The 25450-nt window shown below is 43.7% G+C and overlaps 1 protein-coding gene across 4 annotated transcripts in view; it reads right to left on the bottom strand.

The window, feature by feature from the left end:
* Helz (helicase with zinc finger) overlaps positions 1-25450 on the bottom strand; it is a 139875-nt gene that overhangs the window by 60119 nt on the left and 54306 nt on the right. For all 4 annotated transcript variants that reach the window (XM_021176881.2, XM_021176882.2, XM_029483195.1 and 1 more), the window contains 7 exons: positions 23874-24072; positions 23345-23452; positions 22030-22327; positions 11678-11945; positions 6602-6935; positions 5708-5838; positions 427-606 (listed from right to left, as the gene is read on the bottom strand). In XM_021176881.2, the coding sequence (XP_021032540.1) occupies positions 427-606; positions 5708-5838; positions 6602-6935; positions 11678-11945; positions 22030-22327; positions 23345-23452; positions 23874-24072 (1518 nt within the window). The remainder of the gene's footprint in view (positions 1-426; positions 607-5707; positions 5839-6601; positions 6936-11677; positions 11946-22029; positions 22328-23344; positions 23453-23873; positions 24073-25450) is intronic.

Genomic DNA, 25450 nt, shown 5'->3' with positions numbered 1-25450 from the left:
AAGTATTTTTAAACCCAGCCCTTAGAGCTTTAATATACCCATAATGTATAACAGATTTGAAGTTTTGACAGCTATGTCAAACTACCATGTCTACACTGTCAACTTGTTCTTGTTATTTGGGGGGTGGGGGGGGTGAGTCAGGGTTTCTCTGTGTAGCCCTGGCTGCCCACTATAGACCAGGCTAGCCTTGAGCTCAGAGATCCAGCTGGCTCTGCCTCCCAAGTGCTGGGATTAAAGGCACAAGCCGTTATGCCCAGTTTACACTGCCTGCCAACTTTTACAACAGCATATTCTAAGAGATTACAAACTTCATCGCTTTGAGGCTAGGAAGAGGATGAAAACTATCTCACTGCCCTCATTCTCTCTCTAAAGCAAGGAGAGAGGCTCTGCCTGGTGAAGAGACAGGGCATGCCTCCCTCCGCTCACCTGGTCTCCTGCTGCTGCAGTATGTGCTTGGCGGCCTGAGCCAGAGTGAAGGTTTTGCCTGTCCCGTAGGGTCCAATGATGAGGACAGGAGGCAACTGGATGGAGAGTGGAGTGGTGATGGCCAGAACAGCTTCTTTCTGTTTTGCATTTAGTCGAGGATCCAACTGCTCGTCCCACTGTCTGTAGAAAATACAAACCTGCTGTTTTAAACACACATCTCAGCAGTGTCCGTTTCACGACACTAACTCTCCCTGAGCGCACAGCATCGACAATAACCCACGTTTACTCCCAAACCTTTCCAGACAAATCAGAGTCAAAGGAAGGTGTTCTGCCATGAAGTCAAAACTAACCCAAGTTAGATTCCAATCTAAAGAAACCAAACTTTTGTAGTCTATTTGCTGGTGATATTTCGAAAATGCAGAAAACTATTTCCCATAGTGAGGAAGCTGCCATTTCCTCCACAGCAAATAGAATACAAAACCCCAACTAAGTTTCTACTGCTAACTTACTTTAAGGTCTCCAGACAGGCTTAGATCACAAAGGAAGGGAAAAAAAAATCTGTATCTCCCTAGTTGAGAAATATCAAAGTTTTATAAATCTTGATTCATTAAGCAGAGGTTTATAAAAGGTATCAAACCAGACAAACAGAGTATTTTCGAGTACCAGCCACACAGAGCCTCCACAGGGCTCCTGCTGTAGGGGTGAGGAGCACCTGGGCTGCATGCGCTCTCTCCCCCCCGAGGGCCCCTCCCATGACGTGCATATGATTTGAAGATTTAAATGGACACCAGATGCCGGGACAAATCAAACTAAGTCAAGGGTCAACAGTAGTCTTCGTCACAACTCCAACCAAAGTACTAACTACAACGACAATTACAGTAAAATGGTGAAAGTACGAACAGAAACAGGAAGAATGTGAAGAAAGTACGGCCAAGTGTCTGCAGAACGACCCACAGACAAGAGCACAGACGTGAGACCAGAAGTCCTCAGTGAGGCCGAACTCTACATAGACCAGAAACGACTTACACTTGAAAAATGCTCTAACAGTCTGAGCTGTTGAAAAGTTACAACTGTTACAGTGTGTTAAACTCAAACCAAAGATGTTCTTTAAATCTAAAACATCTCAGAAAACAAACTTTGAAGATAAAAACATGCCACTACTTAGTTTTCTGAATTTGGCATTTCAGCACTGAAAGAAAAAAGGAACTCTATACATATTGCTGTGCAGGAGCCAGCTTCCTTGTCACAATTCTTCCCAGACTGGCAATGCGTCCTGAGCTCTAGGGGACTACCATGCCCAGACCTGACATGAGACAGACACTGCCATGGTTACCCCCAAAATCATCCCCAGCACCCTTTTCCTCTGCCTTCCTGCTCCACAGAACCTAGCTAACCACGACACTCTGCTTTCCCGCTGCTTTTGCTGGAGACCCAACTGTGGCCAATCTGACATGGGAGGAAGTTTCTCAAACCAGCCCATCTCTCTGTCTCTCTCTCTGCCTCTCTCTGCCTCTCTGTCTGTCTCTCTCTGTCTCTCTCTGTCTCTGTCTCTCTCTCTCTCTCGTGTGTGTGTCACTGTCTCTATCTCTCATTTTATATATATACATAAAGACACATATATACACATGCACATATACACAAATACACATGCACATATATACATATACACCTTACTAGTTTTTTGGTTTTAAGCCGAAAAAGCCCATCTTATATGAGTTCTCCTCTGACGGCAAACAACACATGGCAAATAAATCCAAAGTGGCCATCACATAACCAACAAGAAGCATCAGAAAAACCCAGCAAATAAACAAAAATCCAGCATGTTGATCCAGGCCAGGAAGTAAGGAGGTGTGGCTGACAGTACTCCTGGCCCTGGCCTAGCCCTGGGTTACCAGCCGCTGGGCTTCTATAACTCAACCTAACTTACAACAGCAGGTCAGTTCAGAGAAGTTTCTCACACCCATACCTGACTCAGGCAGTCCCAAGATGCCCTGCCTTCCACATCCCTTCACCTGTCTACAGACACACCAGCACTCGCAGCATTCAATGGCTGTCTTAAAGCCTATGAACTAAAATATTCATGTAGAGTTATTTGGAAATATAACTGAGCAACAAAAGTGCAGTCCACGTTACCTTCTATTTCTGTCTTTTCTGATGATTTTAGGAAAAGATTGGTAGAGTAATATCCATTAAAAAGAACACAGCACACACTAACCACTCCCATCTTGGAGCACGGATGAGTTAAAGAATACTGAAGACATAAGACTCCATACATTAACTATAATTACTGACAAACTTACAGGATCAATTCTGTAACTAGTCTATATCTCTTTACTTAATTATGGAATGGATTCTGCTATCAACTGTTTCAGTGTGGTGAGGCCAGAGCAGATCAGAGACTTTATTCATGTCATTCACCTCTATAATTTCAGGCAATGAATACTGATTATGTAAAGAAAGCCAAACACTGAAACAAACTATCATCAGTGTGTCAGCATTTAGAAAAAGAGACTTAAACATGCTCGCTATGATATTCAGTCTCAACAGCTAAAAATATAAACCCTCTACAAGTCTCATCTCACTGTAAAGAAATTGTTTTGAGTTTTTTTCTTTTTTTCTTTGCTTTGTGTTTTGATTTATTTATTGGCAGAGTTTTGTTTCAAGACAGGGCTTTTTTCTCTGCGTAGCCTTGGCTAGCCTTAAACTCAAGAGATCCCCTTTGCCTCTGCCCCTGCCCCTGCCCCTGCCCCTGCCTCCCAAGTGCTGGCATTAAAGGTGTGTGCCGCCACGACCACTGGCAAAATTTTTTAAACTGAGGAAAAATTATTTTCCTTCCAACACCAAATTAGCTTATTTTATTATTAAATGTACCCTGCTATTAGTGTGCAGGCTACATGGTCAAGAATACCCTTGCAATCACACTTTCTGTCTACACTCCCTGATTCCAGAAAAGAGTTTAAATGGCTACCGGTACCTCGGTGTATCCCCAGACACGTGACCTTCCACTACTGTGCACACTGCAGTGGTGCAAGTCTGGTCCTGCTTTAAAGCATCTGCTGTGCGATGGTTTCCTGGCACTTGGGCAGTTAACTGTATTCTTAAATGCAATGAGAAATCAAGTCACAATGCCAAAAGCTGCACAAGGGTCCTCACATTTCAAACTACGCTTCCTCTTAAACTTCAAATGAATATTAATGTCAGTCAATGTACAAGATCCTCTTGATATTCAAAATAAATGAGACATAGCCTCATACTTTACAGAGCTCTGAGTCCAGGGGAAGGTTGAAATGTACACAACTGACACAAATGAATGCAGAGAGAAGTCATACTGAAGAGCACAGCTCTGCTGCAGCATGGCTCAGGAAACGTGCTCCAAACTGAAAGGGAAGCATCCTCATCTGCCTTCGAGAGTGAATACCTACGCTGATATGACCCCGAAGGACCAAAGGTCTACAAAAAGCTGGTCCTGGGCAAAGCCTGCTTGGCAGAGAAAGCCACACAAAGGTGAAGAGGCGGAGACACAGTGAGTGACAGAATCAGGGTCATACTGGAAAGGTCTGAGGATCTCACACATCAATGTATTTAAAGTTTACACACTAGATTCTTAAAATGGCTAAGAACAGAGGATTTTTTGCATGGATTTTACCACAACGTTTAAAAGTTTTCAAAGGAATAAGAGAAACATAAGAGCCAAATCAGTCCAGGAAGGCCTAAATAAATGTCGAAGCAATTGGCATTTCGTAGCCCCCAGCTAGATTACAGAGGCCAAGAAAGGAAGAAGATACACTGGAAGGCAGCGAGACCCTCTGACAGAGTGCAGACCACACCAGACCTCAGCGAGAGACGTGTGCATGATGAAATGCCATGGTTATTTTAGAAAACTAACTCTGGAAAAGGTGTTCAGGTTGGACCAGACAACAGAAATACAGACAGCTGGATGGATGAGCAACAGAATGCCACACATATATTAGCTTCAGCACCAGTTGTAAGAATGGGAAGAAAGATGGACGCAAAGAAGTGGAGCCAAGTGAGGGCTGGGATGCCCTGGGTCTCTATAATCAGATCACAACTACATTTAAAACAGTGAGCACTGAGCTGGGCGTGGTGGCGCACGCCTTTAATCCCAGCACTCGGGAGGCAGAGGCAGGCAGATTTCTGAGTTCGAGGCCAGCCTGGTCTACAAAGTGAGTTCCAGGACAGCCAGGACTATACAGAGAAACCCTGTCTCAAAAACCAAAAAAAGAAAAAAGGGAAAAAAAANAAAAAAAAAAAAGACAGTGAGCACTAAAGCATCAGGGAATAGAAAGTTCTGGAAACATGTAAACTGGTGCCCACTGAGAAATTTGGCAATAAAAAGAAGTAGGGTGAGGCAGTAAGGAAGCTTGTGCTGGGAGCGTATCATATCATATTGTTCTGTCTTTAGGAGCAGTGGCAATGGAATGCTGAGTGGATCTGTATATGCATTTCTAGGCCTGACTACAGCAGGGAAGAAAGCGCCCGGGCCTCTGTGTTCACTCTTCACTTGTCAACACGCAGGGGATCCTGGAGATCCATCAGTAAAGACACCAGGGCCGCCACCCTGCCTGGCCACACAACCTTCTCTGTGTTGTGGAAAGCCACTTAGATTAACATCAAGTGAGCTAGGAAGGCAGAGGTTAGTGGGACAGTAGCCAGTGACAAAGATGAACAGAACGCAGCTACATGTTCTTGGGACAAACCAGCCTTAACTGCGCATGGAGGTGACAGAGGTAAACAGAGCAATAGCTGCGCACCTCCTAGCTTGTCAGCAGTTTCTGAGGAACAGTCTATCCATTCCCTCAGTTTGTGAGATCACAGTATCACGTACATCCCAGAGCTACTTAATAGATATGTGACCCACTGTAAAAAGGTCATGATCGTCACAGTCAAGTCAGTCTGGGAACATCCACAAACTGCTCAGTGTTCTATTAAACTGTAACCGATGAGAGAAGCCACAGAAGTAATTTGTAATCTAAAGGCCAAACACTGCATTCATGTTCTGACAAACACAGGCTTGAGCTCAGTGTACTGGCTTGTACCCCAGTATTAGAGAGGGTAAGGCAGAAGGAAGGATTGCCACAAGCCCCAGGTTAGCTTAAGCTATATAATAAGATCCAGTCCAGCCAGGTTACTGTAAGAGACCTTGTCTTAAAGGGTGGAGGGGAGACCAGCAATCATTAAATCAATGAAGTATGTGTCAACTGATATAGTCATTCAATTTAATATCAACAGTCTTCCTTTTCTAAGAAATCTCTTTTCATACCTGTTGGGACTCCAAGGTATGGTAGGAGTCATACTGATGTCTGGAAACAAAACAGCATTGTCCTTAATCCTGTCTAGTGCATAATGCATTTCACAGAGGGGTAATCGGTTCAACTGAAACTGAAGCTCAACCTGAAATACAAAATGGACATTTTTACAAAAGACTTTTGCACCAACATGGATATCAGGAGTACCATTAAATACTTCATGGAGACAACCTTTTGCAGGACAAGTTTAGACTTTCTTTCAAACTATGGAATTAGTATGAGCAATTAGTACGGAAAACACTGACTGCATGTGTTAGGCACTGTAATAAGCAGCTGCCATGGATGACCTTGTGTGATCATACTAACAGTATACATGCTATTATTAACCTCATTTTACATACTAAGAACTGAAATCTTACAAACACCAGATAAAGGGTATCTGAATCCACCATGCCCATAGAAAATACATTTGATAGCATCGAAACAAGTGTGTGATATCACATGATGAATGATAATCAACCTTATAACACTGTACAGACTGACTATGAATAATGGTCCCTAAGTTTCCTATTTTAAAAAGACGGGCTAGCTTTCCAGTTAAATATGGCAAACTGAGCATAGGTTTCCAACACCATTAATCCAAAGAGAAGGGAAGTGGGCACATGCTCATCTCATGGCTCTGGATGCTGCAGTTTCCAAAACATCTGCTCTTCCACTGCTGATGTCAAAGTCTAGAGCTTCTACAAGACTGGAACATACTACACGCTCCTTAAACTCAAAAGGTGACTGAAGCTGTAGTTCCAACCAGCCAGGATGAGACTTCAAAGTCACATGCATTCTGTTCCAGGGCGACCGCTGGCATAGGTGACACACTCCTGGGAGAAGGAAGGCACTGCCTGCAAACATACCTGGATGTCACAGTCAGGTCGCAGACTAAGCTCCTCACAGCATTCCCTGGATATCCTTAAAAATACATAGTCTTTTGTTTTTTCTTCAATAGTAGCTTCATAAACCTTCTCTTTGGTTCCCTGGGACTGAACAGGCTTCTCCTTAGGGACTGGTAATAAATAAACAGCATTGACCCTGGTCATCACCAGCCGTCCAGCCAAAGTGTCTTCAGAGAGGGTTTCAGTGAGCTTGAAACGACCAAAAAGTTGTCCGTTCTGAGCATACTTTGCACCCCCAGAAACTCCAGTGAGCATGAAGCTTGCTAAAATCTGCAATTGCACTTTAAGGTTGAACCTAAATCAAAAGCAGAAAACTAATTTGAGTACTTCTCATCAAAACTGTAAGAACTAGAAACACACAACACAGAAATTCAAGTATAAACATAAGGAATGTGAAACTCCACACTGTACGAGTTAGCAATTCTATAGATGATATCTTTCTGCCTTTAATCCAACCTGAAGACAAGTTACATAAGCATTAGTTGCATTAAAGGTATGCATTTTTAAAAGACTGCATGGGGCCCCGGATAGGGCTCAGTGGGTAAAAGTGCCTTGTGCCAAGCCTGATATCCTGAGTTCCATTCTAGAAGCCACGTGGTGGAAGACGCAAACTAACTCCTCTCACCCCTGTATGTAAGCCCTGCCTCTCATACACACATATGCACAAGCACAAATAAATAATTCTTGTAAGTCTGAGTAAACTCTGGGTGATTACTTTATAAGTAATAAAGTGGAATACATTAATAGGAAACCCTGCTAGAACATAGTTGAGATACTTAAGACTTTAACAGCACCTAACCTAGGAGGAAAGACACTGAACTAAAGCTACAGTGGACTTTCAGGTGAGTGCCTGCCAGGTAAGTCTTTCCCAAAGAATCCAGACGGAACATTCTCTTTCAGTAATACTAACAAATAACATTACCGAAATAAAAGTTTGTTAGTATAAGGAACTGACTCTTGTGCAGGAATCATGGGGGGGGGGGGGGGCCAAGCCTATTTTACTGACAGCCATCGGGACCCTCCGGCACCCACACATGCACGTGACTATGAGAGACTATGCACCTGAAGGCACCGCAGAGACTCAAGACTAGCTTACACAGTTAAAGCAGTCACAGCAGGGGCGTGGGGTCAGGGCAGTGCATCCCTTTGATCCCAGCACTAGGAGAGCAAAGACAGGAGGATCTCTGTGAGCTCAAGGCCAGTCTGCTCTACAAAGCTAGTCCAGGATAGTTAGGGATAGACAGAGAAACCCAGCCTCAAAAAACCATAAATAAATATTCACATAGAATCTTGTGTCATGAATGATTCTTTAAATAAAGCTTCTTTCTTTAAATAGAGCTGCCTTCCATACACTGAGAAGGACCTGGGGTAATTAAAACTCGTTCAGGGTTGGGAGACAGCACTGTCTCTAATACACTGCTGACTGACAGGAGCTCTCTATAGCTAACAGTGATGTCCAAACTTCAAATCACCTCCCTTGTATTTGCAGCAACCCTGCTCTTTAAACTCCCTCCTCCGAAAACGTCCAGGGACTTTCTGCGGCCTGTCCTCTATTCCTCCATTTCCATCCAAACTCGGATACCTTCTCAAAGCCCAGTGTGCCCTCATCTTACTCCCTAATGGATGCCTTTGTTCCTGCATTCTCCATGCCCAGACATGTAGCACCAAATAACCCCTGACCCCTCCTGTGTGTGTCTCCAAACGAACGCTTGCCTGCATTATGCAAAAAGGCTCCACCAGCCGGGCAGTGATGGTGCACGACTTTAATCTCAGCACTTGGGAAGCGGAGACAGGCGGATTTCTGAGTTCGAGGCCAGCCTGGTCTACAGAGTGAGTTCCAGGACAGCAGGACTACACAGAGAAACCCTGTCTCGAAAAACAAAAAACAAAAACCAAAAAAAAAAAAAAAGGCTCCACCATTCCATGTGTCCATGCTAAAAGCTGAGTTGCACTGACGGTGCTTCTCTCACCAACTGATATTCCTCTACAATACTGTCACAAAGCCCTGATTCTGGAGGCGCTGTGTAACTGTAATGACACCCTGCTCCAGAGGCTCTGCCCCTCCCCTCCCCTCCCCTCTGGCCTTCTCGGGCACCTGCACTTACGTGCAAATCCTTGCACATGCACACCAAGACAGACACAGAATTTAAAATAAGATAAATCCTTTCAAGAACAGCCCTTTGAAATTCAAACACTTTAAATATAAAGCACACCGTGAATGAACAAAGGCAATCCTTTCCACTGTTGCACACCACATTCTGAATCAATCTTGAAGTCTATGTAATCTCAGCCTTCCCAGGAGGCAGAATAACAGCCAACAAAATTTCCAACTACTGTAAAACCACGTGTCTAGCTCCTAAGAAACATGGAGGGACCAATGCCAGCATTTGTTAGCTCATTATCTCTGAAGTGATATTTCAATTTTCAAATGCCAGAGCTATACAGTAAGTTTGGTTTCATGAGATTTTTTTCCGACTACATGAACAAGAATCAGGCCAGTAACAAGAGAAGGCCTGGTCTACTGCAGCAGAGGGAGAAGCAAGGTAACCCACAGAGGGTGACACACACAGCCCACATCCACTGTAGGCCTGTGGGCAGGTGGACTGAGTAGCCAGGCCAATTAGGCTTGCACTGCGCAAGTTCATGGAAAGCAGAGTTTCAGCTAATGGCTCTTTCTTTGATTTTAAGATTTATACTTATTATTTTTAAAATTCTGTTTATGGGGGATATAAATGTGTATGTCAGGGGCTCCCAGAGGCCAAAGTGTGGGATCCCTGGAGCTGGAGTTAAGGGCAGTTGTGAGCCACTTGATGTGGGTGCTGGGAACAGAAAGTAGCGCCTCAGAACCATCTCTCCAGCCCTAAATCCTATTTCTCTCAGAATTGGATGGAATTCCTCTGAGGTAGGATCACGGAATGCACATCAACATATGGCTAAAGTTGTTTCCTTTTAGGGGAGAAATAGACCTTGGAGACCCTGAGAGCCTCTCATAATTCAATGAGCCCAAGCGCACTGCCCTTAGCTCCTGCACACTGAAGCTTTATAAACAAGTCTCACGGTGTGGCTGGGCTCTAGCTCAGAAACCGCTGGCTGGCCTTGAACTCATGATCCTCTTGGTTTTGTTTCCTTTGTGCTAGGATTAAAGGTGTGTAGCACTAGGCCCAACTCTCTGGTAAGTTGTGCTTTTTTTAAATTTTGAAATAGGATCTTGCTACTCAGCCCTGGCTGTCCTGGGATTCACTAAGCCCCATCTCCTTCTGCAGCTCAAGCGGCCAAATGCTGAGATTAACCGTATGTGTCATCATGCCAGGCATCTGGTCACTGCTACTCATCCCAATACTCACACAGTATTTTTCTTAAGAAAAAAAATGATAATGGGAACAACACACGAGCATGTTCGTGTGTTAATAAAATATGATTTCTTCAGCTCAGACTACAAGCACAATAAATTCAAGCCTTTTAAGATTTACACAAATGGGAGGTGACAGCTCAGCAGGTAAAAGTGCTAGGTGCCTGAGCTGAGTTTAATCCCCACAACCCACTCAAGAGACCAGATGCAGTAGCCAATGCCTGTGGTCTCAGTGAGGGCCAGAGACAGGAGAGTTGACCAGAAGCACGCACATACAGTATGGCAGCAAAACAAGAGAAACCCTGCCTCAAAACCAGGGTGGGAGGAGAGGAGCACTTGGGCGCTTATGAGTCCACACTCACACAGACACACACTAAATAAAATCTTCAAAACAAAGACTTGTATAAATGGGCCAGCACATACCTGTAATATGAGCACTCAAGAGGAAAGGGCAAAAGGCTGACAAGTTCAAGACCAGCCTAGGCTCTACAGTCAGATTCCAGAGAGAGGGAGAGAAGAGCACAGCCCAAAAGGGCCAAGACACAGTCCCAGCATAATGAAATACATTACACTCCCTTTGCATACTGAACATAAGTAGATGCTCTGACAGGTTCCACCCCATCAGACCTGCAGAGCAGCACAAGGCATTTTTGAGGTTTACCTTTCCTTTTCGGATAAGAGTTTCTGAATCCGTTATTAATAAGTCAGTTTGAAGGAAAAAAATGTATTGGCTAGACTATAGTTAAAAGGAAAAATTGTTATAAAAATGTAATCTCATCTCACTGAGGTTCAATTTTGAAGATTCATCCTATTTTACCTAAACAGAAGAAAAGTACTTTCAAATAAAAATGGCCTTGTTAATCGTTTCACTCGCTCCCACTTTCATTTCAGACTACTTCTCTTAAACTGACAATCTTTGGTTTCAGCTCTTGGTGTGTGCCTGTGACTAAGGCATAAGAAGGTGGAGCACTTATAGATGGACATAATGACATGTCATCATCAAATGATTTTCCTCTATCTAAACCATCTCACTCTTCAAAAAGCTTTCAGAAGATGTGGCTTGCTTCTGTGTTTGTCCTTTGACTCCACAAATACCCGTTAGGTGCATACCATAGCACGGCCCGTACTCACTGTAAAACTTCTCAAGAGCAGGGACCAGTTTTATACTCCCAAAGTGAGCAGAGCTGATCCCAGAGCAGAGGCTCAGTAAGGTTTTATGACAAACATACAATACACACACACACTAAACACACACACACTAAACACACACACACACACTAAACACACACACACTAAACACAAGTCTTACATGCACTTCTGTTAAAGATAGAATCCAGAGCACCAAGGCACTGGTGCTGGCCCATGTCTGTACCCCTAACATTCAAGAGGCAGAGGCAGAAAGACTCATGAGAGTTCAAGGCCTGCATAGTAAGTTCTAGGCCAGCCAGGATGTCACATAAGACCCTGTTTCTAAATTAGGTAATTAGTTAAATGAAAAACACAGCTAGTGAAAAACAGTTATTTAACACCCATCCTCACTCAAGCATGTCCATTGTAAAGTTAAAATCAACACTGTAAAGGGGAAAGAAAGGAAAGGAGTGGACAGGGGCCACAGGTGGAAAGAGGGAGGAGGGGTGGGGAGAGCAGAGCAGAGCAGAGCGGCGGGAAGAGGTGCTCAGAGAACATACCTGCTGACTTCTTTATACTGGGCTATCTCCTCAATATAAAGCAGGTCGTGCAGCCGCGACTGATAGTTAGTCTTGGTCAGGGACTTGTCTAAGACGGACTGTGTAAACAGCTGGTCGGCAGAAAGAGGGATTTGGTATCTGATCAAAAGGCTCTTCTCCAGGTCAGTAGTTTCGTTAGGTTCAAAATCTACAATAGTCTTAGACGAGGAGTCCCAGCGCTTGGCTGTGGTTACCAGCTGCCGCTTTGCATGCATCAGGTATTCAAGATCTACACAAAAACATGGAACACATTCATGAAAGAACATGACATCAAACTCTCAGATGTGCAAGTGCTCGCTTCTGTAACAGCTTCTTATACTAAAGATAAAACCCTTAGAAATAAACAGCACAAAACTCACTGACAGTACTTTCCCCATGCCAGACATATTTTGACTTTCTTAACATCATACATTATTAGGAACCCATTTAAGAACACCTTTTTATACATTAGGTTAGGTTATACCACAGAGAGCTATTTGGGGAAACATTCAGAACTATGTGATGTGCAGGAGGAAGAACTGATTATCCTGTGTGACAGACTGTACTACGGGAGCCAAAACAGTCCCTTTCCTCCGCACCCTACCAGGACCTGCCCCAAAAACACAGAGAAGAACAAAAGTCCACAGAGTTCTGGGCTTTGGTTGTGTGGACATCACTTTGCTACCCGCACCAATCTGTGAGAAGATCAGACGTACAACACCATTGTCTCCTGGGAACATGTGACTGGAAGCCACTTAAATGTCACTTCTGAAAAGTCCATGTTAAACTGTGCAAAATTACACGTTAAGCAGGGTTCGATATCAAAATCAGGAACTTAAAGAGATGTAACATAAACTAGCAAGGATGAAAGAAAGCCACAGTGCGCCTTTAATCCCAGCACTCGGGAGGCAGAGGCAGGGGGATTTCTGAGTTCGAGGCCAGCCTGGTCTACAAAGTGAGTTCCAGGACAGCCAATCCTGTCTCAAAAAAAAAAAAAAAAAAGAAAGAAAGAAAGAAAGCCACAGTGAGAAATCGAGAATTAGACAAAAGGTGAAAAGTTATTTAACAGACTCATTAAGCCAAGATTCAGTTTTAGTATAAGAGGAAAGGCTTCCTTCCCTACTTCAGACAGAGAGAGCGCAGGAAAAGTCACACTAAGCTATGTCTGAATTCGGACAGGCGTGACTGCAACCGCTCATCCACTTAGTGCTTTGGTATGTGTTTCTTATTTTGTAATGCTGGAGATGAAACCCAGAGCCCAACATATCTACCACTGAACTACACCCCAAGCTCTGACGCTGCACTCTCTAGATGCCACATAGGCACATAAGCACCCAGTCACTCACAAAGAAATTCACAACAGTAGCGAATATCCTAACATCTTAATAAGAATATATAAAGGTCCTAATTTCTAACATTTGGTCCTTGTGAAAGCATTTTCTAAGAGTGTTGCTATTTCTCAAATGGCAGCACAAGTACAATGATCACAACAGCGAAGATGCCCATTAAACTTACACTTCAGACTACTCTGGGGGCTGGAGAGATGGCTCAGCAGCTAAGAGGAGGCAGCAACTTACTGCCTCTACTCAGAGGACCAGAGTATGACTTCCAGAGCCCATGACACTGGCTCATAGCTACCCATAACTCCAGTTCCAGACACCCTCTTCCGACATCCATAAGTGTACAGAGAGAGAGAGAGACAGACAGACAGACAGACAGAGACAAAGAGACAGAGAGAGACAGAGACAGAAAGATTTAAGTAAAGAAATGCTCTTCACTGGGTTAGGCATTTAGGCTTGGAGGCACACATCTTTAATCTCAGCATTTAGGAGACAGGCAAATTTGTGAGTTCAAGGCCAGCCTGGTAGATAAGAGCAAGATCCAGGGCAGTCAGGGCTATAAAATAAGTCCCTGTACTAAGAAAGAAAAATACTTTGTAGAAGGGCAGAAGGATGTCAAACTTCTAGTATAACGTTGGAAATTTACATTTCATAATTACATTTTTCTTTTTTTTCTTTTGTTTTTGTTTGCTTTTTGGTTGTTGTTTTTTTTTCCCCGAGACAGAAACCGGTTTCTCTGTGTAGCTCTGGCTGTCCTGGAACTCACTCTGTAGAACCAGGCTGGCCTCGAACTCAGAAATCCACCTGCCTCTGCCTCCCAAGTGCAGGGATTAAAGGTGCACACCACCACCGCCCGGCTATATTTTTCTTTAAGTGAAGTCAGACTACTTAATGCAACACATTCTGTGTCATTTAAGTCACTGACTATTCCTGTGTTCCTTAAGGTGCTGGGACAACAGACCTAAAATGGTCTTCCAAGAACACCACTGTTGTTAGGTTAAAAATCTACACAAATTATACAGAAACTCAACTTCTCTACTTCTGACTGGAAGTATTCAGATTTTAGGAACATGGTATAGGCATATCTTTTGACATTTTATGTAGATAATGTCATATTTCGTACTTTGGTTTTAAGAAATTATTAGAGCAAGTGGCACCACAAAGTTTTCAAACAATGTTACTTCTTACTTCGTTTCTTTTTTGGGAGAGGAGGGGGAGAATTTCACTGTGTAGGCTAAGCTAGCCCAGAACTCACGTTTCTCCTCAGCCCCAACCTTCCAAGCCCAGGGACTAGGTTATGAGCCACCACACACAACGCTCTATTAATGACCATGAAGGAGGGGGAAGCTGTGGCCATAAAGCGAGGGCCTGAAGACAGCTGCCGTGTGCAGCCCCAGAAGATGGGGTGTGTGAGCGGCTGGAGGCTCCTAAGGAGAGGCTTCACAGAGCTAATTCTCACAGGAACCTCAGGCAGCTTCTGCCTCTGTTCTTCATTCCTCTTACTCGAGTTTTTTCTTCTCTCTTGTTTTTGAAGTTGGGTGATTTTGGGGGAGGCTGGGGGAATGTTTTAGAGAGAGAGTCTTCCTTTATAGCTCTATGGCCTAGAATTTGCAGTTATCCCCCTGCCTCAGCTTCTTGATTATTCTTGACTACTGGGATAAGATGTGTGAGCCACCAAATCCTGCTCCAGTCCTCTTACCTCAAAACAAAACAAAACAAAACACCCACCTTTGTTAAACTGTGTAACGAGCCACCACCTAACTTACAGTGCTTAAAGGTCTTGAGTGACACTTATGGAAAAGAAGGTAAGGCCCCCTCGCCCATGAGGATGGGGAGCAGATATGATCCTTGGGGTGCTCATCTCCCACTGTAGCTCCACTGCTGTGATCCCCAGACTTAGGTAATCTTAGGACTGCTGAGTCAGCTCACCATGGCATGTATGCTCCCCCCACTACACCATCTCAAATGAACCACACTCTGGAAAGACAAAAACTGAACAGGCATGGGCCAGCATTCACAACACTTAGGAGAGCCCGACAGCACTTATTAGCAAACAGTGCTTATTAATAGTACTTATGGGCATTCCTTATTAACCCTTGTAACAATAATCTCCAAAGAAGGCTGAGAGGAATTACAAACCCATGGAACTATGCATACCCTGAGATGTGGAAAGTAGGCAGAAACTGTAAATACATTTAAGAGAAGTCCACTAGGGGGCTGGAGAGATGGCTAAGCGGTTAAGAGCACAGACTGCTCTTCCAAAGGACCTGAGTTCAATTCCCACCAACCACATGGTGGCTCAAAACCATCTGTAATGAGATCTGACGCCCTCTTCTGGAATGTCTGAAGACAGCTACAGTGTACTCACATATAATAAATAAATAAATCTTTAAAATAATAGAGAGAGAGAGAGAAGTCCACTAGAAGTTAAAGTAGACTATACCCACAGTGGTACAGCACTTACCTACCATGAGTGAGAGCCTACACTGAATCTACAGCAGAACCAAAGACCTAACAAACAGGATATACTTATATACTTAGCTACACCATGAAAGAGATGCCACTCTTTTTTTTTTTTTTTTTTTTTTTTGTGGTTTTTCGAGACAGGGTTTCTCTGTGTAGCTCTGGCTGTCCTGGAACTCACTTTGTAGACCAAGCTGGTCTCGAACTCAGAAATCCGCCTGCCTCTGCCTCCCGAGTGCTGGGATTAAAGGCGTGCGCCACCACGCCCGGCTGAGACGCCACTCTTAAAGTAACCAACTCGGGGCTACAAGAGCTGGCTCAGCAGTTAAGAGCTCTTGCTGCTCTTCCAGAAGACCAGAGGTCAGTTCCCAGCACCGACACTCAGCAGCTCACAATTGTAACTCCAGCTCCAGGGAACCGATGCTGCTGTCTCTGAGGACACCTCCATTCCCCCTGTACACACTCCCATGTAGACAAGCAAACCTACATATAGCTTTAAAGTAATAAAAATAAATCTATTTTTTACAAAAATAACCAACTCAACCAGAACAGCTAATGTGACACAAGAGATGCTTGCCAATGTCCTTGGCCTCTATGATGTGAAGACTTCAAGAGCCTGCTCACATTTCAGCCACACATCTACTATCCATTAGGATATAGTATCCAAAGGAAAGCTTCGCTTTGAAATATGAAATGCATCCAATTTAAATAGTACTTTTAATGGGGCCTGGAGACTGCACAAAAAGGCAATGAGGGGAAACAAAAGCAGAGATGGCCCAGACGCATTCAATAAACGCAACTTATTAAAAGCAGCTCTATTAACTAAACGTGAGATAAAATGCTTCCTAATTTCAAAATCACACGCCACACCCTTCCTTAGAAGACCAAAGTTTTGGTCTCTGGTTTTACAGTTTTGGCCGTTCACATTACAAATCAACACAAGCGCACAGTAACTTCCCAACTGGCGCCTTGGCTTCCATTCCACTACCCTTCCTCTCCCACACAGCTACCCAGAGGCAACAGCAAGCCTTCCTCACTAAGGCAACCACTGGTCCCTCTTTTCTCTATTTAAGAGGCTAATAGAAAGCTGAAACACGCACGTGTACGTGCATGCGCAGACAGAGAAACACTCCCTAAGCACACAAAACTGTGCCAGATGTGATGGCATACACCTCTAGTCCCAGCATCTGAAGGCAGAGGCAGGCAGATCTCTGTAAATTTGAGGCCATTCAGGGCTACATAGAGACTCTGTCTCAAAAAAAAAAAATTAAAAAGTATGAAACTGTCAAAGTACACATTAATAAATACTAAAAACAAAACCGAATGTATTCCTTAAACACACATAAACAGACTCAAACAGTGAAGGCAGCAAGCAGCTTCCCCACGCGCTTTTATTAGCGTACACTGACCTGCGTGACTAACTTTAAAACCCTGTTTCTAAAGCTTTGCTGGCCACACAGGGTCATAGAACTAGAAGGTATGTGTCCTTCATTTGCCATCAACTTTGGCCAACTGGCAATAACTTCTACGGTGAACTAAATTTGGGCTGGTGTTATCATGTCTTCCTAGAGTCACAGCAAAGAAATAAATATCATGCTTCCAGACTAAAACCTAAGACAAATTTTAATTATGCTGCTTCCAGACAGCCAAAACCCAATTCCAAACTTTGCCATGAGTGGAGTGGGTGTGTAGCACGCACGGAAAGCTCCTCCTCCCGTCACGGGTGCCGTCTACCACACATTCTGACCGCTAGCCTTCGCGTTTACCCAAAGACAATTTAACACTTAGTGTATTCTTCTAAACCCCAGTGTCTCACCAACCAGGAAAACAACTGAATTTTAAAAAGAAAGCACAATTTAAGTCACACACATTTCTTCAACAGTTTAAAGATCACAATATAGCTATTAGAGGAAAGATATCCCCTAATTCCCTCTTGGCCCATAAATAAAAAGGTTTTGGATGCTGCAGATAACAACAATCGTGTGGGGGAGAGGAATCTATGGAGCTATGTTTTTAATTCCACTCAAAAGCCAAATTAACTAAGGAAGGGTTTTAGCTCAATAATGAATAATGAATTGGGAAAATGTAACTCTACTGTGAGTCTCCCTGAGTCACACTAATGCAATGAAATACCATCATCAATAAGTGTGAATGAAAGGCAACAGCCTTTGGTGGCTGAGGCCCACTAGGACTCAAGGAGAATGGGTGGCATTCCTTACCCCATGAGGTCGGCAGAATGTCGGGTAAGCACAGCAAGAACAGATGGCCCAATAGGGCCAAATGTTTAACTTTAGAAGGAGCGTGGACATTGTCAGCATGCTTTGCATATAAAACTTATTTAGCAATTATGCTGGCTAGTTTATGTCACCTTGATGCAAGCTAGAGTCATTTGGGAAGAGGGATTCTCAGTGAGAAAATGCCTCCGTGATTTAGCGTGTCTGTAGTACATTTTCTTAATTAGGGATTGGGGTGGGAGGGCTCAGCCCATTATGGGTGGTACCCCTGTGCCCGAGCTGGATTGGTAGTCCTGGTTTCTATAAGAAAGCAGACTGAGCAAGCCATAGAGATCACAACAGTAAGCACTCCTCCATGGTCTCTCCATCAGCTCCCGTCTCCAGGTTCCTGCCCTGTTTGAATTTCCACCATGACTAACTTCAATAATGAGTGGTGGACGGGAAGTTTAAAAGAAATAAATTCTTTCCTCCCCAGGCTGCTTTTGGTCAAGGTGTTTAACACAGCAAGAGCAAGCTCAGGTAGAAATGGTACCAGGAGGAGGGGTGTTGCTGTGATAGACTTGGCCATGTGCTGAGGAGGATTGTAAAGAGATTTTGGAACTTTGGGGCTGGAAAAGCCACTGAGTGCTCAGACCTCATGGGCTGTTTTGTGGGAACTTAGAAAACAATGCTGAGCTGGGCGTGGTGGCGCACGCCTTTAATCCCAGCACTCGGGAGGCAGAGGAAGGCGGATTTCTGAGTTCGAGGCCAGCCTGGTCTACAACGTGAGTTCCAGGACAGCCAGGGTTACACAGAGAAACCCTGTAAAAAAAAAAAAAAAAAAAAAAAAAAAAAAAAAAAAAAAAAACAATGCTGAGAGCAAGCCAGTAAGAGGTGGTCTTCATACCAGTTCCTGTCTTCAGGGGTCCAGCCTTGAGGTTCCGCCCTTTTTTCCCCAAGCTGTAAGATGAGTTAACCCTTTCTTCCCCAAGTTGCTTTTAACCGTGGTATGTTTTCACAGAAATATAAACCCTAATGAAGACACCAGTAAGTTGCCAATCAAGTGGAAGAGGCACACAGTAAAGACAAAGACTCGTCCCATTCAAATCCCAATTTCTCTCCATCACTAAATTTCTCTGCATGCAAAGATCAAGTTATATTGTAATTTATAATATTTCAAACACAAGACAGAACCCAGAGCTGCATCAGTTCCCAAGCATATCCTCAGACCTGTAACTGGAACACTTTATTTATCAATGTCCCAATGATGAACATGCTGAGCATGAAGTAAAAAGGACCAGGCTATGACCCTGACACCAGCTCAGCAAGGCGACTGCTTATCTTGCTCCTGTGTTTCTGGATGCTGTCCACACAAGCATTCCAAGACATGAGAGAATACACAGTATGGCTGCATCACTTCTTGCGGCTACGAGGAGTGTAGAGAACGAACGCTAGCTCAGCTTCCACCAAGCCCTTGCCTCAAAGCCTTTGCTGATAAGAACTCTGTACTAACAGTGTAAAACACTGAATATATATTTAAGGGGCTGCAAAGAAGTAGTTAGAAGCACTAACTACTCTTCCAGCACCCACATGACAGCTCATAACCAGTTGTAACTCCAGTCCTAGAGAATCCAATACCCTCTCCTGGCCTCTGTGGGCACCAGTCATGCATGTGACAGATAGGCATTCAGGCAAAAGATTCAGACACAAAAAGAAAAAGAAGAAGAAGTTTGAAAAAATTTAAAAGCCACTGAAAAAGGAAACAAGTATTATGCTATGACTGTCTGCTTTTGTTACTCAAGTATCCTGATAAAACTCACGTCGTATGGAAACAAATACATCTATACAGTAAAAGACACTGGAACAAAGGAGGAGGACCATCGTCAATGATACCAAGTATAAGATAAGAAAACTAAGCTGGGTGGAGTGGTGCACACCTTTAAATCTAGCACACATGAAGCAGAGTAGGGAAATCTTTATGAGTGAGTTCTAGGACAGCCAGGGCTACCCTCATACCCATGGCACGTGAGCACATACATATACACACATACATACACACACTAATAACAACAATAACTAATAATAATGAAAAAGGATAACATTATCATAGTAGAGTCCGGGCTGGCAGGATGGCTCAGTGATAAAGGCACTTCCACCAAGCCTGACAGTCTGAGTGTGAGCCCTGGGATCACAAGGTAGAAGGAAACTGACTCTTGAAAACTGCCCTCCACAAGTGTCCCATGGCAATGTGCACACTCCCCAATCTGCGTGGAGGCGGTGCCTTTACCTGCTGAGCCATCTCACCAGCCTGAAAACTGCTGTTCTGAATGCCCGCTACGATTAATACGCACCTCTTACTTCTGGTCCTCAGCTCCTAAGGAAGGTTCACTACTCCACTCTCTAAAGGCTGCCCATCAAGGAGAGGTGTTCAGACCTCTACCCAGAGCCAAAGAGACAGGAGAAAACCAGATTTCCCAACTAGCTCGGGGTGACGTCACCACCGCTCTTCTTCCAGACGTGAAGTACACTTACAGCCGTCAAAGTGCCCCTTCCCTTCCTCATCAGTTTAAGCCACTACTCTGAAAAGAAACTTCTAAAACAAACTCCATCTGGAGGCCAGAGAGGAGCTCAGTCTCTTTTCTTCCTACAACGTCACCTCCTAACGTAAATCAGTGCAGCTCTGAAGCTGTGTGTGCAGTCAGACCCGGTCCTCAACAACTGCCTAGGATCCATTTCTCACAACACCGAAAATATTTACCATCTAGTTAGTCCTTCATAAAAAAAAGATCTGCTACACCCTGTGCTTTTATTTTTATCTACTGACATGTCTATTTGGCTATGGAAATTAACATTTTTGTTCCTACTGAGAAAATGACAAAATTATATATAAGCAAATAAAATGTAAATGGAACCAAACAAGGCAGAAAATGAGATAAAATGGAGTCCAGGTTATGTTAACACACACAAAGAAGACACCGCCTAACTGCAAAAGCCTGGCACGAATTAACACCAGGGAAGGCCAGGCAGGGTCACACACACTTGTAATTCCAGCACTGGGGAGACTGAGGCAGGAGACTGGTGAATTTGAGGCCAGCCTGAGCTACTTAGTGAGACCCTGTTCCAGAAAAAAAATAATAAATGAATGAATGTGTAGATAGATAAATAAATAAATAAATCTGTTAACCTTGACTTAAAAAAACAAAAGCAAAAGATAAACCAATTCCACCACCTGGTCCCCACACCCAAACCATTTAACATCCTAGTGTGAGCTCATGAGAAGAGAACTACTCCAGGTTCTAATGAGTGGGTCCCGGTGGTACCTGATAGGCATCCTCCACATTACGGTTAGTTCCAGTCAGCAGAGCAGCAAATGTCATACAGCTCACTACACAGTTATTAAGGAAATCCTCAATCATGTGTTCAATAAATTAAAGCACGTAGCGCCACAGAAGTAAGTGTGGGCTAACTACCCTCTCTTCTGGCTACAGGCATCAAATGCAGGTACAGGCAACAATATACAAAGCAAATTAGCTGGAGTGTCAAGCATACAGGTGCTTCTGTGCTGAACCAGGGACACTTCCCAAGCACCAAGCAGATCCTGGTAAGATACCCTGCCCTCCTTAACAGCAGTGAAGGCGCACGCTGACTTAAGGCTGACTTAAGGCTGAGGCTTCCCTTTGCAGATAATGGACTAACATCAGCAGACCTAACAGAACACTCAGAAGAAAATGGAAACAGACACTGTAGGTATATACATCATTGCCAGTAGAAAGACATTCTAGTCAAATACTAAAAGGTTTGCCTATGCTAAAATCATCTTACTCGAACATGAAATTGCTACATCAAAACAAACCAAATTTACCAGCTCATGTAAATTAAGTTCAGGGGTCTCAAGGTGAGATTTACCTGGCCACTGACTGAAGAGACCAAGGCACAACCTGACCCGTTTTGTGGCCATTACACAGTGAACATGTCAGTTACCATGGGAACTTTTCTCTTTTACTCCCTATCTCTCTGTGGAATATTTAGGGTCAATACATATCTTTTTTTTTTTTTTTTTTTTTTTCCCCGAGACAGGGTTTNTNTTTATAGCCCTGACTGTCCTGGAACTCACTTTGTAGACCAGGCTGGCCTCGAACTCAGAAATCCGCCTGCCTCTGCCTCCCAAGTGCTGGGATTAAAGGCGTGCGCCACCATGCCCAGCTCAGTGCTCACTGTTTTAAATGTAGTTGTGATCTGATTATAGATCCCGGCTGAATGCATATCCTTTAATCTTGCCTTTTACTCCCTGTATGGGAGGAACAGGTGTGAGTGTTACCTTCTGTAGAAGCCGCGTCAATCATCACCCTCTGCATGAGTACTGGCTCCAGTCCAAAGTCGAACACTATGGTTTGGCGAAAAGTTCCAAATATTTCTGTGTTAAATGCTATCCCGACTTTATACACGTAATGATCTAATCCATTTTGGGCCATCTTTCCTCCTATCCATTCTTGGCAGTTCTCGGGGACTTCTTGTGACACCTGGGTAGTACTATCTCCGGCAGATATGGCAATGATACTGAAATGAGGACGATGAGCGTCATAAAGCAAGGCTACCCGATACAGCATTCTTGCAGGCTACAAGGAAGTCAAAATAGTTCATTGAGTACACGGGGTGAAAATTCAATTGTAATTGGGCTCTTCGATGAAAATATTCCCGGAAGGGCCTGCTACACGCCATGTTCCTAAGGTACTATGCTGCACAACAAGCTATGCTCACAAGCTATTTAAGGAAAAAAAAAAGGAAAAATAAAAACAAAGACAAAAGAGAATGACTAAAGCGAAGTTTCCAGAATGATACATGCATGCTCTATCAACTGCCTCCCTGGACCGTCTTTGCCTGTGGCAAAATCTGCCACCTTAGGTCAATTTCTCAGTATGCTTACAGAGCCTCGAGGACAGTTACCCTTGAGAGCATGGGATCAGGTTCAGGGCTAAAGCTAAACATTCTTAGACTCTCCATCTCACAATCCAGATGGTCCCAGGAAGAAATACCACCAAAAAGAACACAAGACTTCTTCACCAAACAGGCTCACTGAAAGGTTGACTCTACTCAGGTCTTAGACCGTACATGCTAATTTAAGAGGAGAAGCACTTCAGAACCCCTCTCGAGGGCTGGGGACACAGCTCAGTGGTAGAACATGTGCCTAGCATGGGCAAGGCCAATGAAACAAAAAATAAAAATAAGACAGAATAAAGACACACTATTACAGAATTTGTGACTTAATCAAATGAAATACAAAAACAAGTTTTTGTTGAAAAAAATCTTAGAACTGCCAGATTGAATAATTAAATTATCAAATAGTTTATTGTAAGCCATGAACCCCATCCTATGTTCCATGTTTAGAATGTAATATATGTCAGACTTCTTTACCAAGTAACTAAGAAAATGTTCTATATTATATAGTTAAACGGATCTTACTTCAAAGTGGAAAAGGTGTATTTACTGACTGTCATACGGAAACCCACTTTGACACAATGCAGAACCTATAAAACTGTACTCAGAACGAGCCACTTTCAACACTCTCTTAGCAGACATTTAAAAGTCCAGGAAACTGAGCCAAACTGAGTCTTTAATTAGCATGGGCATCATACCTTACAGGTCAGAGCAAAGGTCCACGTCTGGTGGGATTTTTTGGTGTTGACGGTGACCGACAGGTCAGGGCTGTGCTCCACCTGAACTCCCTCTATGCATTCGCTAAGCTGAAAGCAAAAGCAATTCCTGTTATGGTCTGAGGGTAGGACCATCAGTGAGAACCCAGCAACGTAGCACGTATCAGCTATGAGCACAGACAACACACTCACTGACCAAGGGATGTCACACATTCCCTTCTGGTCACTCTTACAGGAGTGATATGTGTGAGATGCAGTTAAACAAGATAGAGAAGAAACTTAGCTACAGACTGAGAACCAAAACCTCCCTGAACAAAGGTTATTACCGCAGGAGCTGCAATCCTCCAGACAAATGTTCGCTTCTGCCCTGCATCTTAACAAATGGTCCAGCTTTGGTTACTAGGCACACATTCTAGTCAACTAAAGAAATACGCTGCACTTTAGCACACGAGAACGCAGAACAGAGGCCAGCGAGCTGTTTAGAGGCAGACCAGAGGTCGTCTGCACTTACCACTTTTTCAGGAGACAGTGAACTCATCCACTTCTCTATCAAGGTCTCCATGTAGCTGCCTGAGAGTTGTTTATTCTCACTTTGCTGCTTCAGTTTGATCAGTCGGGAGGCGTATCTTTTCTGCCACTCTGCTAGCTCTTCCTGGGAATGTGCTGAAGTACACTGGGCACCGTACCTACAGATCCCTTGCTCTAAAAACCTAAGAAGAACGGGAAAGACTGTTTTCGTATACTTCTACCATTTGCCTTCTGCCTCCTCAAAACGAAGACAAACATCTTCTGAGAGGCAGGATTTATCACTGTCAAGTCCAATGAAGGGTGTAGAGGGTGACAGACCAACATTCATGACAGTCAAAGCATCAATCTGTAACCCATAATTAATCATAATTGTGACTTCTAATTTTTCATAATTACCCACTGACTTTGTTCTCAGAAACATAGTATATTGAGACCAGAAGAATGCATGCTCCCTGTGTTCTGTTAGACAGCTCCTTTCAGTGCAGGATCTTCCTGAAGCAACACTGACATCCAGTGGGCTATGTTCACACAGCCATGATCTGCTTCCCGAAACTGCCTGCACACACTGCATGGGAGGGACACACTGCATGGGAGGGACACACTGCACGGCAGGGCTGGGAGCGCTTTACCTTTACTTTCCAATAGAATGCTTTTTCTCTTTCTGTATTGCTTCACTGAAACTACGAACTAATGCTAAGTTTCAAAAACATTTAGGATAAAAGTCTTATAGTTAAGAGTCACAAATTCATGTAACGTTTACTCTGTTCTTTTCAAGGGGTAAATACAGAAATGTTGACGTCCAAGGACACAGAGCTAATGGCTCCTTCTGACCATGAAACACGTGAATCTACAATAATGTTGCTGGTTAAATTCTCATTTGCTTCAAAGAAAAAAGTGCAAAATAAAGTATTTGCCTGTTGTGTATACACTCTATCTTCATGTTACAGGAATGTGTTGTTCAACATTGCTAAATTATTTAACTTCTTAGCCATAAAGAGCATTGGCTGTTTTTCCAAAGGACCCAGATTCAATTCGCAAGCCTGGAATGACAGCTTAGAACTGCCTATAACTGCTGTCCAAGGAGAGAATCTGTCTTAAGGACTCTGTGAAAACAGGCGCACACGCGGTCCACAGACAAACATGTAGGCAAAACACTCACATATAAAAATCAATTTTACAAAATTCTTTCCCTCTTCAAAAAGGGGTTCTAGTCACATCTGGACTCTAGTTCTCGGGTTCTAGTCACATCTGGACTCTAGTTCTCGGGTTCTAGTCACATCTGGACTCTAGTTCTCAGGTCTCTTTTCCAAAGGGTCATGTTCTCTCTCCAATAACTCGGTACCACCAAGACCTGCAGTGTTTACTATTTCAGCTCCTTATTTCCACTACAGAACCAAGCGGCTGTCCTGTCGCTGTCTCATCAGAGCACGTGTCAGACCCTGTTGAAAAGCCCATCTTTGAAAATAAGGGGGCTGGTGAGATGGCTCAGTGGGTAAGAGCACCCGACTGCTCTTCCGAAGGTCCAGAGTTCAAATCCCAGCAACCACATGGTGGCTCACA

This window comes from Mus caroli, chromosome 11, assembly GCF_900094665.2.
Source record: "Mus caroli chromosome 11, CAROLI_EIJ_v1.1, whole genome shotgun sequence".
Classification (NCBI taxonomy): domain Eukaryota; kingdom Metazoa; phylum Chordata; class Mammalia; order Rodentia; family Muridae; genus Mus; species Mus caroli.
The sequence above is the reverse complement of the archived record's forward strand: the minus strand, read 5'-3'. Positions and strand labels throughout refer to the sequence as shown.